General features: G+C 32.1%; 1 protein-coding gene across 1 annotated transcript; it reads left to right on the forward strand.

Annotated features, from left to right (window-relative positions):
• The first annotated feature begins 5779 nt into the window (after positions 1 to 5779).
• Positions 5780 to 11311, forward strand: LOC142505591 (suppressor of mec-8 and unc-52 protein homolog 2-like). The gene is made up of 11 exons (XM_075618635.1): positions 5780 to 5973; positions 6269 to 6412; positions 6504 to 6553; positions 7989 to 8103; positions 8863 to 8911; positions 9002 to 9091; positions 9212 to 9280; positions 9359 to 9482; positions 9818 to 10161; positions 10287 to 10670; positions 10848 to 11311. The coding sequence occupies exons 1-11, from the start codon at positions 5927 to 5929 to the stop codon at positions 11124 to 11126; spliced, it is 1695 nt and encodes a 564-aa protein (XP_075474750.1). The 5' UTR covers positions 5780 to 5926; the 3' UTR covers positions 11127 to 11311.
• The last annotated feature ends 4501 nt before the right edge of the window (positions 11312 to 15812 follow it).

Here is a 15812-nt window from a genome sequence, read left to right on the forward strand (position 1 = left end):
CTCCACTTATTAAAAATTATATCATTTTTCGATGATTTATAGTTCATTTGATACCTAAATTCCCAAATATAAGATGAGATTTCGAGTGCGATATTTAGTTATAACAAACTCATACTTCATCCAAAAAAATAAATAATACAATTATCCAACATCGAGGATAATTATTGCTACCGATGCTTGTAGAAGTGTGGAGATTATCCCAGGTGGAAAAATAACTGTAACAATACAAATATAATTTTAAGTGAACCACTGTGTACTATCGGGCTTGATAATTTACATAATAAAGTTTTAAATGTGGCGAACTCATTATTTTATTAATGACGTAACTTTCGTTATTAGTTCCAATTTAATTATTTATTTATTTGTATGATAGGTAAATTTTAAAAGCGGTTATAAGATAAATAATCTTTAAAGTTGTGTAGCTAGGCATCTAGATAGTTAATGTGAGTTTTCTCGGTTGGTTCGAGACCCGTCTCATATTAGAACACTTGGTGTCACTGGCCAAGTGGTCGGTGCAGTTTAAGTGACAATTCTAATATGGTTACTCGACGTAGTAGGTCTATTATGAGACGTTATCACATATATTTATCATGAGACGGGTAATCCTTGTGCATATTTATAATAAAAATATACTTTTTAATGGTGACCCAAATAGAATATTTGTATTAAAAAATTGACTCATGAGACAATCTCACAAGAGTTTTGTATACTCGAAGTCATCATATGAAGTAGAGAAAGTTATCCTCAATTTCTTGTTTTAAGTTTAGTTTTACGGTTGTGTTTGTTATAGTCAGGGACGTAGCTAGAAACTTTTAATTTGGTGGGTGAATTTTTTTCAAATTTTGTCGTTATCCCAATATATTTTGTAAACTTTTCTCTAAATATAATAAATAATTCACAAAAAATAATCTTCCAATTTAACTGCAAAATACTCAAATAGAAACAATTATATCAAATAACCCCAATACTCATTTTATCAGCATTCCTATTGTTCTAACACATGTAAGGACATTCTTACAAAATGTTCAACTCAATATTAAAAAAAACTGAGTAAAAATTAATTAATAATTCCAGTGATGTTTTATCAAACAAAATCATTTATCAAATATTTAATACAAACCGAAAAATTTCATATTTGTTAAGAAAATAAATAGCTTCATTAATTTCCTCAATAGTAGGCTAATGTTATTTGTACTCGAACTATTTAAAAATTATTGGATTAACTATTACAAAATTTTGGCCCAAAAGAGGCAAAAGGTCAGCCTTGCTTGCCCACACATTAGATCCGCCCTTGGCTATAGTATAATTTCTTTAATCCGGAGGTATTAGTTGAGTACCATTTCCCATTATGAATTATGATCTTATTCGGGGTAATACATTGTATTGTACATATTGTTTGTCTTAGTCCTAATTAAGTCTATAATGTTTCTTTTATATAAAAAATATCCCTAATCTTTCAAACTCTTACCTAATTTTGTTCTTCAAGTCCAAATATTATAAATTATTCACGAAATAACCCTGATTGAAAGTATGCATAAAGAGTTGTGAAAATAGGATCAAAGCCTATAAAGAGCCTGGAGCCTCTATCATGTTATCTGACATGAAGCACGACTCTTCATAAGAGACAACTTAGGCTTTGATAGAGAGTTCTAGGTTAGTAAATTGATATGTACCTTCTTATGTGTAGCCCTTTGATTGATCATTTTGATCTTTCATCCCATCATAGAAAAAATTTGGACTATGAGTTGAGGACCTGAGCGAAACTTTTTATAAAAGAATATGTTTTTTTTTTTTTTATTTCAGACATGTACAATTATTATTATTATTAGATAAATTATCTTGTTGATGATGTGATTTTTCTCGAATTATGGATCCAAATATATGTTTGAGATTTATTATTTTCAAGATTTATTCCAATATTTTTGAATACTGAAAAAAAAAAACAAATCTAATCAAAGTTAGACATCGAAGATCAACTAGGAAAGAATCGGATTACAAAGGTAAATTATGATTCAAAATACTATATTCTAAAAATAGTCATGAATTCCTCTAAATTCTCAAGAAATCTTAGATAAATTCAAAATACTGTACAAAATTATGACAACCAGTTATATTATTATGAAAAATTGAAGAAATTCTTGAAAACAAGAATACATCTTGGATCATTGAAGGATATTGAAACAAGAATCCAAACCCTAGAACAATAACATAGTTATAGTAATAGGATCGTGGGAGGAAAGTTACCACTGTCCTTTGGCGCCGAATCCTTATTACATCATAGAGAAAAGTTCAAAGTAGTGCAAAATATTTAATCGACGATGAGGAGAAAATTATCAATCTTATCAAAATTATATCGGGAATTAAAATAATAGGACGAAAATTATATAAAAAACTGGTCTTGACGATCTTCAAGACCTTGCAGAGTCTTTTGAAAATCTCAATGACATAGATCTAAAATGAACACAGCTAAGCATGAACAATCCCTAGTTAATAGTATATTTTCTCAAGAACTACCGAGAAAAAGCATGAGATTCTATTATACAAACATGGGAAGACCCCAAGGTTATTTCCAGGTTCAAGGTTATTTATAGGTTGGTGGAGAAGCACACCCAGCGAGACAATGGCTCATATAGTCTTTTTTTGTCTAATTTTCTGATTTTTTGGGAAATTTTCTTGCATTTTTGTTTAATAAAATAAATTATAAAATTGGACTTTATAAAATATTTCATAACATCATGACTAATTCATTGTTTTAAGCTCTTGATATTTTCGGAAACAACCTTATATTCAGAGAACGTCTGAAACAAGATTGACCAAGTCAAGAAACTATTTCATAAACTCAGCCTATAAAAAGCGAACATCAGTGTCAAATACGGTCCCAAGAAAAATGAGGTACTAGACGAAGCTAAAAATATAGTTCTTCTTGTATTAACTTGAAAAGTCAAATATAAATTAAAAAAACCAATTGAATATCATAATCAAAGTAAAATAAAATATGTAATGAAGAAACTACACATAAAAAAAAAATGTTTTACATAATTTCTAAAAACAATTTATTCAATAGTCAATATTTTAAAAACATTTTTTTTTTCGTTTTTGAAGCAAAGTAATAAATTATATCATCATATATGTATATTGTCAATCAAATTTTCTTGCACTATATTTGTTTCCTTAAAAACAAACTTATCCATAGAACTTTTGATTCATTAAGCCGTCAGTTTGCTTCTTCTTTCTTTTAGCACTTCGGAGGGTATTTTATATGTATCATATTTCTTCGAGTGGTGCTACACCAAGTATAAACACAACAAGATAATTGAGTTACACGAAATTGTCCTTAAATTTTCATGAATATGAAATTATCCAGAAAATTCACGATGAACTATCAAAACTCGCAAATATTCATGATGCTAATTTAATTTATAAGCACTTAATTTAGCTATTCAAAGTCAAATTCAACAAAATCCTGATTTTCAAAATTAGGGTTTTGGATTACAATTAGGTTTCAAAATTTATATCTCAATTCCTCGAATTTTCAGCTCCTACATGAAATTAACAAGTATTAACATACAACATGAAACCAAAACGAAATTGAACAATGATAAGTCGAATTTTAGCTCACCTAGAGAAGAAATATGTGATACCCAAAGCCAAAATTTTCAGGGTATTACATGATCTACAATATGGGTAGATAATATCTGAAAGATGAAAATCTCACCATTGATTGGGCCACAAGGAGCATGAATGAACCGATGTCACATCAAAATAGAATGTATAAAATATTTGATAAATACTACTCATATCAACAATGTGCATTTTTTTTCAAGAGTTCATCATATAAGAAATTCAAAGTTAAGCATTTTTTATTTGGGGTAATTCTATTATAGATTACCGCCTTTGAACTTTCTCATGGTACGTGTAAGCGAAGAAATAAGCATGCTGGAAATATCGATGCTGATATAATAGAAATAATCGTTGAATATGAGGCATTACAAAATTTATATTTGAAATTTCTTTTTAACACTTTGTATATTTACTCCAAAATATAGCTTTAGAACCATATTCAAATCAATGCTAACAACTTGGCCAACACTAAACAACCTTATTATGAAAGAAAACTTAGCTGAAGTAAAAGAAATCATCCCAAACATAAAGTGGATGTATCTAGTACTTGGAATCTTATAAGGATAGCATCAACTCTACAAGTGTTGATGCATAGCTTGACCATCTTCAACCAAGGGACAAATGGTGTAGCCTCTATACTCTTTAATTGTCCTTCACCTAGTTTTGAAACTAATTTGTTGTCACACTTCTAAAATATGTTTGGAAACAATGTGAGAATGCTTATTTGCTAATGGGTAGGCTACCATAATCTTTACCATTACCTTTTTTTTCTTCCAATATTCCATTTTTGAAACACAACAAATACATATTCAAACAGGTTTCAGTAAAAAAAAATGCATAATTTTTTTAATAAGAAAGAAATTAGCAATTCAAAATTGGAGCAGAAACCCTAAAAATTGAGGATTTATGAGTGTTAATTCCAAATTTCTCAAATACAACAGACGGGACAACAAAAAATTTGAGTATCAAACCAAACAAGTAAAGCAACGGATAAACTCTAGTTTTAGGAACTAAACAATGAAATTTGGGGAGAAAAACCCCTGAAAAATGTGTAAAATTAATCTTCAAACGCAATGAAATCAAAAAATTTATGCCCCAAAATTTCACAATCTACACTACAATGTAGCAAATTCATCAAAACGAAGCGACATTAAAAAAAATAGAACTTTCAAAGCATGTATGTTGGACAATAGTAGGTTTCTTGTGAGACGATACTCACAATAAAAAGTAATACTCTTAACATAAAATATATTACTTTTTTTTATGGATGACCCAAATAAGATATATGTCTCACAAAATACGACCTATGAGATCGTCTCACACAAGTTTTTGCCGATGAGACAAAACACAATTCCCTGTTGAAGAGGAGGGCTTGTAATTTCTGGTCAATGTCTGCTGTCTACAAAGAAATTATGTTAATCAATTATACCGACTGAATCCATTTTTTTATATATATGTTATCAATATGTATTTCAGTGTAAAAAATCTTCGAAAGTATTCTTAATTTATATATATGAATCATGCTATTTGTATAACGATGATTATAAATTAGGTCATAAAGTGAATTTGAAATGACAAAATTATCTTAAATACATTTTCGAAAGAGTTTTTAAAATTAAATTCTAGGATAATTTTTATATGTTTAAAAAAAAAATTGGGTAAAAAGCGCAGGGTTTTGGTCAAATGGCGCAGCCTCCCCTCCTCTGCGCCAAAGGAGAAACCCAGCGCCATTTTGGCGTTGAGTTTGGGTTTTTTTTTTAATTTTTTTAATGTTTTTTTAATTAATATAAATATGTATTAAATATTTTTAATAATAATAATAATATTATATAATTGATAATTAAAATTAAATCGTGTTGATATAAAATATAAATCATAATAAAAATTAAAACACAAAAAAATTAATTATAATTATATTAGAAAATTTATAAAAATATTTCTAGTTTTTTATTTTTTTTTGATATTTTTAACTCTCGTAAATATATAATTGATAAAATATGAGAAAAACCAATGTTATAATTATATTGTTAAATTTATAAATAAATAATAAATAAAAAGAATATTTCTGAAATATATTTTTTAGTGTAAGATTTGAAGTAAATGAATTGAAGATTAATATTATATTTGGTGCAGAAACTGTTTGATGCAAAAATTGCACCAAATTTTTAACAAGAGTTGATTTTCTGTGTCAAACCAGTCGAGTGTCATATTTCCTCCGAAAAGCCCTAATTGTGAGATTGAGAGAAAGGATCTCAAATGCAAAATTAAATAGCTAATATTGTATCTGCTTTTTACGTTCTCAGAAATGTCCTCGAAGCGTAATCACAAGGAGAAGGCCGTTCGCCGCCACCCGTACGTTTTTATTTCTATTACCTTTTTTGTTTTGATTTTTTAATTTTTGTTTTCAATTTTTCAACTTGTAATCATATATTCTAATTTGTTAATTAAGTATGTTTCTAGTTAAATTTTGTTCTTCTGCTCCGTTTGGTTCGCTGACGCGAAATTTGGGTTTTTGGCTTTTGTGTATGTGAGTGTATTAGGGTCTTTTGGAAGCTCATTTCTTTCGTTAATTATTTGTTAGAATGAGGGTAGGAGTTTTTCTTTTGAGTTATGCTGGTTTCTGAGAGTGTGGATCGAAAATTTGCAGCAAAGAGGAGAAGCCGGAGGAGCCGGAGCTTCCAAGGTACAGGGACAGAGCGAAGGAGCGAAGAGAGGATCAGAATCCCGATTACGAGATAACTGAATTGACGTCCTTTCACGCTGTTGCACCCCCAGGAACTGTTGATCTCTTGTGAGACACTGCCAAATTTTGTCTCGGTATTTTGTTTGTTAAGATTGTTTTATTTTTGTGTGTCTAATTAACCATGCATCTGGTATTAAAGGTCTGCCGATGCCAATAAGTTATCTATTGAGAAGAGCAAGTATCTTGGAGGTATGAATTTTTAGATTGTTGGCTAATTCTTGAATACATGCTAAAATGAAATCCTTTGTATGCGAATTTTATGTTTATATTTTAGTTCGTTATGGAAGATAAATAACTATTCAGCTACTTCTGTAGGCAAGAATAAAGAGAACAAGTGAATTTTGTTATTGTCTGTCCGTTGGTCTTTCTTGGCCTTTGTTAGTTTGACCTACCTAGATAAACTCGACCCAGCTAAATTTATTTTGGATGAACTTACAAATATGTCGAGCTTGAATTTTTTACTTCTTATATTGATCTTCGATGAGATGAAGATGGGACAATGTTAGAAATGCATAAAAAATGCTTTTGGATGTTATATTGATGTGTAAACGAATTTTTTGAAGCTTTAAAGGTACTTAAACATCATGGAATTAGTATGATGAAAGATGTTGCCCACGCTTGGTTTCTTTTCCAGCGCCTGTGGGTATATTTTTTTAAAATTTTAAACTATAATGTTGTGTGTTGGAATATGAGAATAGTTTTTTTGGATTTGATGATCATGTTGGGCAGGGGGTAAAAGTGAAATGGAAATGAGGTTTTAAGAAAGAAAGTTAAAGCGAGATGGTAATAGTTTTCATTTTTGGATATATAATATGTTTTAGAAATTGAAATAGAACACAGCCTTAGCTTTTAGAGCTTCCCCTTCTCTTGAAGAATAAATTTAAGTAGGGCATCTTTGAACTATTGTATCCAAACAAAAATTTATTTGTACTTCTTTTAAAATAACACTTTGAAAGTCATGCTTAATATTTTACTTTTTTAAGCTTAGTGTTTTGTATCTAAACATACCCAAATTTGGGTGTTTGGACTTGAGCAGCTCAACTTATTTTATTCAATTTTACTGAGACTGAGTTTGATGAACGGAAACATAATTTGGAATGGATTTTCATTGATTTTGTATTTCCATTCATTCTCCTATAGTAATTCCTCGGTCGCACCTTACTGTCATTGTTTTCGTCCTTGAAAGCCAAGACCAAATTTCAAATTAAGTGTTTAAATCCCACTGTTTGAGTTTGTTAGGGTTTTCTGTATGCTTTAGTCATCAAGGGTAATCACAGATTCTTTTATTTGCAAAAACCTTTACTAAATTTGCCTCCATACCAACTTTATGTTACTTGTACAGTTGAATTTGTAAACCATGGGTCGAATTCAAATGGTTTTTGTTCAAATCTGTAACTCCTGTGGTGATTATGCATTTGAATATATTGGCGTTTTTAAACTACTTTTATCTCCAAAACATGGAATTTAATGATACTTTGACTCTAATAATATGGGGTTGTCTCCATCATCATGAAAACTCTTATAATTGGTTTATTCTTGATTGTCTCATGGAAAATGAATCTGGATGTGGCTATTGCATTGTTTTAGTGGACTTCAATAATGGGTGGGTGATTGTTTTGATCAGGTGATGTCGAACACACACATTTGGTGAAGGGGTTGGATTATGCTTTGCTTCATAAAGTGCGAAGTGAAATAGACAAGAAGCCTGATGTTGGAGAAGAGACTGATGGAAAATACAAGTAAGTGTGTCTTTGTTTTGCTTCCAAGCACATTGAAAATTTGTTGCACGTGTTTTTACTTCTGGGTCTGAGTTTGTTGTCTTGGGAAACCACTTACATGAAAATACTCTGCTAGATTATTAAACTTTCTTGTCTTTCCTTTTTATTTTGGTTATCCCGGTAACGTAGAAAACATGGCAATGGATTTTTTTTTGGGTACAGACTGGAAAATTATTCTCTTTTGGGAAGCCTGTGTAAGACTCGGCTTAGTGCTTAGCTGTATCTTATTTGCCAAAAATATGTTTTGCGCTGGATGACATCTTCCTAAACTTGTTCCAAAAATTATTGGTTACCTGTTAAGAAATACAAGGATCTAAAAAGTGTGAAGGAGGATCTCAAAGAACAAGCATTAATCTCTTTACAAGTTTGATGGAGGTAGTTGAACAGGACTATCTTTGTCGAGAATTGCAAACACTGATACTTTCTTGAATCTTATGCTGAACCATCTCTTTTAACAAACAGAGTCGACGACTGTATAGCATCTCCTTAAAGACCATCAAGGATAAACATTTTATTGATATAATTTGGATCATGTTTCTTTGCAGTACAACCACAGGATAAGGTTTTGTTTAGAAGTTTCTTAACTTGCAAGTTGTAACCAGATAATTGATAAAATGAATGTGCTGTATACACGCAGTCAAGCACTAGGTGCAAATTAAATGATATTCTTAAATTTCTGTTTTCATTGACTTGTGGACTAAGAATATCTCGTGTTAACAGAGGATCAAAAGATGATAAACCAGTAGCTTTCCGAACTGCATCAGCAAAGGTGTGCACATATTTGTCTGGTTGTTATTTATTTTTCGAATTGCTGGATAATTTTGTTCTTTTGAAATAGCTGCAATTATTTTTGTTACAGTCGGTTTATCAGTGGATAGTGAAGCCACAAACTTCCATCAAGACCAATGAAATGTTCCTCCCTGGACGAATGTCGTTCATATTTAACATGGTGACGATTTGTATATTTTTACGTTTGGTTATTTGTAGCTTATGAAGTTTTCCTTCTCTAATTGAATGAAATTGTGATTTGTGAGCTACCTCTATTAAAAAAACATTGCTTATGTGGCAGGAAAATGGGTTTTCCCATGATATTCCAACCACTATGCACAGAAGTAAAGCTGATTGTCCTGTTCCCGAGGTATGAATTTTGGTTTTTTTTTGGCAGTCGATCTTCTTTATATGTTTTTTGTGAGAATTATTTTCTTTTTTTTCCCAGGAAATGGTTACTGTCAGTGTTGATGGTTCAGTCTTAGATCGTATTGCCAAAATTATGTCATATCTTCGTCTAGGATCGTCTGGAAAAGTTCTCAAAAAGAAGAAGAAAGATAAAGATTCGAAAGGTGCTTTACATAAGTTTGCAGAACGTGATCCCAGTTTTTACATTTTTGTGCATATGATATTATTGGAGATGATCCTTGTAGTTCGCTATCGATCATTTTCAGTCATGAATATTCACTACACTGACAAATTATTTAAGTACTCCCTGTAGTTAGTGCTAATCTAGGTCATTATTACGTAAAAGTGTCGGACAGAATAATGATTCCATATATAACACGGATGCAGCATCACATTTTCTTATTTGCCACCTTTCTTATTCAGTTTATTTTTTTTATGCCCGCTCTTATATTTCTAAATGGTATAATTGTCTTTTATAATGTGGAATTGTAATATTCAGGGAAGCCATCAACTGTTTCTAATGGACACGAGGAAGATGAGAAATTGCCAAAATCTGATTTGCTGAAGAATCAAAATGGAAGGGAAATTCTACCACCACCTCCTAGAAAGAACCATATTGATCCAAAAGATAAACAGGTCCCAGCTGCTGTTAGGAAGGAAGAGGAGGATATTTTTGTTGGGGATGGCGTAGATTACTCTATTCCTGGTAAGGATATGAGCCAAAGCCCAATTTCAGAGGACATGGAAGAATCCCCTCGGAATAAAGAGAGAACTTCCTACTTCACTGAACCTGCCTATGGTCCAGTTCCTCCCTCTGAACTATCTCATGGCTGGCAACAGACAGTGAGTGCCTTGGGTTTCAGTTTTGCATAAATAGTAACTTTATTATACCTTGTCCACCTCGCTTAAATTTTCTACCCTTTATTTTTAAAGTTCCACTTTTCTTAAAAGTTCTGTTTCTTCTTCAGAACGGATATGATGCATTGCAAGCTCAAGCATTGGCTGGTGGCTATCAAGGAGAGTGGCAGGACTATCAATATGCTGAACAACTTGTGTACCCTGAGCAATATCTACAGCAAGAAATTCAGGCATATGAAATGCAAGGTGGAGTAGATGTTCAACTCGAACCACAGTTGATGACTCAGGAAGAGAAGGATAGAGGCTTAGGATCCGTGTTTAAGAGGGACGATCAGCGACTCCAACAACTAAGGGAGAAAGATGCCCGAGAGAAGGATCCAAATTTTATTTCCGAGAGTTACTCTGAGTGCTACCCGGGTTACCAAGAATATAACCGGGCAGTTGTTGACAGTGATGATGATGATGATTTATCCAAAATGGATATGGGAGGACGAGTAAGTATTTTTCTTCTGTTACCAAATATGAACAGAAATCAACACTACATATATCCTTGACTGGGTTCACAAAAAACCTTTGTTATGGCTTTATTTCAGCTTTGATTTGTGCGACAAACAGTTCTGATTTTTTTGGGATGGTAAAACAAGTTCGGCATTTTCTTTTAACTTTTGCAGGCGAAGGGACGACTCCACCGGTGGGACTTTGAGACAGAAGAAGAATGGGCAAAATACAATGAGCAGAAAGAGGCCATGCCTAAAGCTGCATTCCAGTTTGGTGTGAAGATGCAAGACGGGCGGAAGACCCGAAAACAGAATAGAGATCAGAAACTTAACAACGACCTGCACAAGATAAACCGAATTCTTGCCAGAAAGAACTCGGAGAAGGGAGAGAGAAACGATGATGGAGGGGTGTACGACGATGACTCGCATCCTGGAAAGAAGCTTAGAATATGAAGTGCGAAACTATTTTCAGGGTAATATGTTATGCAGAGTTTTTGTGTCGTTTTGTGTAATTTAGCGTTTGGTTCGTGGAAAAAGGGCTGAAAATTTGTGTTCTCCTCAATGTTGGTTTTGTGTCTGTTTTGGACGGTAAAAATATGGGCTTTTTTACTAATTTTTAGTGTTATGAATGGCGGTCGAGAAGGTTATTTAGGCGGTAGGCGTCTCTCGAGCATCTTATGCTCTTGTCTAGGACGGCTTTTATATGTGGTTCGGGGCTATCCGGTGGGCAAGGTGGTCAATGTGGTCAGTGATTTTAAAATCTTAGTTAACTATGGAAGTCAGTTAATTTTAAAAAACAATCAATTTAAAAAATCATATATAATAAAAACAATTTCACTCTTTTTTGAATTTATTTTTTGTTTATAGTGTTTTCCACTATCAATAATCGTTTGTTTAAAACAGTCTTTGGTGGTTGTTATCTCTTACGATTTTAATTATCTTGTTTGTTTATATTTATATATTATATGTATTTTGTTAAGATTGTATTATATTGTTTGTGTTGTGAAAAAGTAAAAATTTATGATAAAAAATAAAAATCTCAAACTCTCAAAATTTATCAAACTACACACTTTATAATATTTTTCTCTCTACTCAATTGTGAATTTCTTCACAAATGGTGAGGCTATTTATAGAATTTTTTTACAAATAATCCAAAAATAAAATACATCATTACCTACATCATCACACACTAATTTTCAATATTTACAACTCTTATTTTCAACATTCAAATATTCAACATTCAAATATTCAATACACACATTTTAAATATTATTTTTCAACATTTAAATATATTATTTTTAACACTCCCTCTTGTGATGATGATCATGATACGATGATGTCTTCATTACGTGTTTTTGTACTGCCTCGTTAAAAACCTTACTAGGAAAAACCCATTGGGATAAAAATCATAGTAAGGGAAAAAGAGTGCAGTCACGTAAACTCCCCCTCATGTTGACACGAACAATTCTTCACAAATTTCGTAGATTGCGCATCCTAATATTATATATGTGCTTTCTGAATATTGACGTAGGAAGTGCCTTTGTGAAGAGATCTGATGAGTTTTCACTTGATTGAATGTGACGAACATCAATACATTTATTCTTCTCTAGCTCTTTGGTGAATGCGAAGAACTTAGGAGGAATATGTTTAGTTCTGTCGCTTTTTATGTATCCCTCTTTCATTTGAGTAACACATGCAGCATTATCTTCATATAGTATCACAGGCTTCTCGTCGAATGATAATCCGCATGAGATTTGGATATGTTGGGTCATTGATTTTAACCACACACATTCACGGCTTGCTTCATGTAGTGCAATAATCTCGGCAAGGTTTGATGAAGTTGTTACGAGTGTTTGTTTCTGTGAACGCCAAGAAATTGCAGTGCCTCCACGAGTAAATACATATCCAGTTTGAGAACGTGTCTTGTGTAGATCAGATAAGTATCCAGCATCAGCATAACCAATTATACTTGGATTAGCATCTTTTGAATATAAAAGTCCCAAGTCTGTCGTTCCTCGTAGATAACGGAATATATGTTTAATTCCGTTCCAGTGTCTCTTTGTTAGATATGTGCTAAATCTTGCCAACAAATTTACGGCAAAAGATATATCAGGTCTTGTACAATTTGTAAGATACATAAGGGCATCGATAACACTTAGATATGGTACTTCTGGACCAAGAATATCTTCATCATCTTCACATGGACGGAATGGATCCTTTTCTATGTTTAATAATCTAACAACCATTGAAGTACTTAAAGGATTTGATTTATCCATATTAAAACGTTTAAGGATCTTTTCTGTATAATTTGTCTGGTGAACAAATATTCCACATTCTTTTTGTTCAATTTGTAAACCCAGACAATACTGGGTTTTTTCAAGATCCTTCATTTCAAATTCTTCCTTCAAGTATGACACAACTTCTTGAATTTCCTTATTCGTTCCAATGATGTTTAAATCATAAACATATACAGCAATAATTATGCATCCGGATGTTGTTTTCTTAATGAAAACACAAGGGCATATTGAATTATTTACATCCCTTTTTCATCAAGTGATCACTTAGTCGATTATACCACATTCGACCGGATTGCTTTAACCCATATAATGATCTTTGTAATTTCACAGAATAACATTCTCTGGGTTTTGAACATTGTGCTTCAGGCATCTTAAATCCTTCAGGGATTTTCATATATATATTACTATCAAGTGATCCATATAAGTAAGCTGTAACAACATCCATAAGACGTATGTCTAAATTTTCAGATACCGCCAAGCTAATCAAATACCGAAACGTAATTCCATCCATCACGGGAGAATACGTTTCTTCATAATCAATTCCAGGCCTTTGAGAAAAACCTTGCGCAACAAGTCGAGCTTTATATCTTACTATTTCATTTTTCTCATTTCGCTTTCGAATAAAAACTCATTTGTATCCAACAGGTTTTACATCTTCAGGTGTAAGGACTATAGGTCCAAAAACATTACGTTTATTTAGCGAATCCAATTCAACCTGGATGGCTTCTTTCCATTTTATCCAATCCTGCCGATTTTTACATTCACCAAAAGATTTTGGTTCATGATCTTCATTATTATTTATGATGTCGATTGCCACATTATAAGAAAATATATCATCAATTTCTTATATATCTTTTCGGTTCCATATTTTTCCAGTATTAATATAATTGATAGAGATTTCATGATTCTCGTCAGTTTGTGGTTCTGACAAAACATTTTCATCATCGTGTGTTTCTTCAGGAACACAATTCTCTATTTTGTGATCATCATGTGTTTCTTCAGGAACCTCATTCTTTATTTTATGATCATCGTGTTTCTCTATGAATTTTCTTTTTCGAGGATTTTTATCCTTGGAACCGACTGACCTTCCACGCTTCAGGCGTTTAATGACATCATGAGTATCTTCAATTTGTTTCTTCAGAATTTCAATTCGAGCAGGGGCATTTGCAGCATGTATATATGATTTAGTTACCCGTTTTGTGTCTGCAAATGCATCTGGTATTTGATTTGCTATTCTTTGCAAGTGCACAATTTGCTGTACGTCTTTTTCACATTGTTTTGTTCTTGGATCCAGATGTAACAATGATGATACATACCATGTAATTTCTTTTTCGGTATGTTTCTGTTCTCCCCCTAAAATTGGGAAGATTTCCTCATTACAATGACAATAAGCAAAACGTGCTGTGAACACGTCGCCTGTCTGAGGTTCAAGATATCGAATGATTGATGGACTATCACAACCGATATAAATTCCAACCTTTCTTTGATGTCCCATTTTCTTTCGTTGCGGTGGTGCAATAGGCACATACACCATACATCCAAAAATTCTCAGATGAGAAATGTCTGGTTCTTTACCAAATGCAAGCTGCAATGGGGAGTATTTATGATATGCACTTAGTCTGATGCGAATTAATGAAACAGCATGTAAAATTGCATGTCCCCGTATAGAAATAGGGAGCTTTGTTTTCATAATCATTGGTCTAGCAATCATTTGCATACGTTTAATCAATGATTCAGCCAATCCATTCTGTGTATGTACATGAGTAACATGATGCTCAACAATGATTCCAATAGACATACAATAAGCATTGAAAGTTTGGGAAGTAAATTCACCAGCATTATCAAGTCTAATTTTCTTGATTGTATAATCGGGAAATTGATTCCTCAATTTTATTATTTGAGCAAGTAATCTTGCAAATGCAACATTTCGAGTTGACAATAAACATACATGTGACCATCTGCTGGAGGCATCAATCAATACCATAAAGTATCTGAATGGTCTACATGGTGGATGGATTGGTCCACAAATATCACACTGAATACGTTCAAGAAACATTGGTGATTCAGTTTGGATTTTGGATGGTGATGGGTCTTATAATAAGTTTTCCAAGAAAACATGCTTTACATTGAAACTTATTATTCTGAAAGATCTTCTGGTCTTTCAGCGGATGACCATGTGTATTTTCTATAATTCTTCGCATCATTGTTGAACCAGGATGTCCTAATCGATCATGCCAATTGGTTAATATTGAAGAATTATCAACTACCATGTTTGATTCAATGAGACTTATATGTGTATAATGCAATCCAGTAGGGAGCATTGGTAGTTTTTCAATCACATATTTCTTTCCTGATTTATATGTGATAAGACACATATACTTCTCATTCCCTTCATTCATTGTTTGAGTATCATAACCATGGGAATATATATCATTAAAACTCAACAAATTTCTTTTCGATTGTGGTGAATATAAAGCATCATTGATAAAAAAATTTGTACCATTAGGTAACAAAAATTGTGCTTTACCACATCCTTTAATCAAGTCTACAGGACCTGATATTGTATTCACCGTTGTTTTTGTTGGTTTTAGTTCTAAGAAATATCTTTTATCTAGTGTGCGTTGTACCACTATCGGGTATGCAAACTTCAGCTTTGCTCATAGCATTTTTCATATTTGAACTTCAAAAAAAAAATATGCAATGAAATAAAATTACTGACAATACATATGTAAATATAACACATATCATAATTGTACAATAAAACATTATTATATGAATACATGAAAAATAAATTATTGTACATTTATATTCTACCATTATATTGTTCATTTTCAGAGAAATC

Source organism: Primulina tabacum, chromosome 10 (genome assembly GCF_025594145.1).
Source record: "Primulina tabacum isolate GXHZ01 chromosome 10, ASM2559414v2, whole genome shotgun sequence".
Taxonomy (NCBI): domain Eukaryota; kingdom Viridiplantae; phylum Streptophyta; class Magnoliopsida; order Lamiales; family Gesneriaceae; genus Primulina; species Primulina tabacum.

Excerpts from the sequence above, each read along its gene's own strand:
- LOC142505591 (XM_075618635.1), top strand. The coding sequence starts at position 5,927 with ATGTCCTCGAAGCGTAATCACAAGGAGAAGGCCGTTCGCCGCCACCC. Across the intron at positions 9,281-9,358 it reads CTGATTGTCCTGTTCCCGAG|GAAATGGTTACTGTCAGTGT; the intron begins GTATGAATTTTG and ends TTTTTTTCCCAG. Across the intron at positions 10,671-10,847 it reads AAATGGATATGGGAGGACGA|GCGAAGGGACGACTCCACCG; the intron begins GTAAGTATTTTT and ends TAACTTTTGCAG.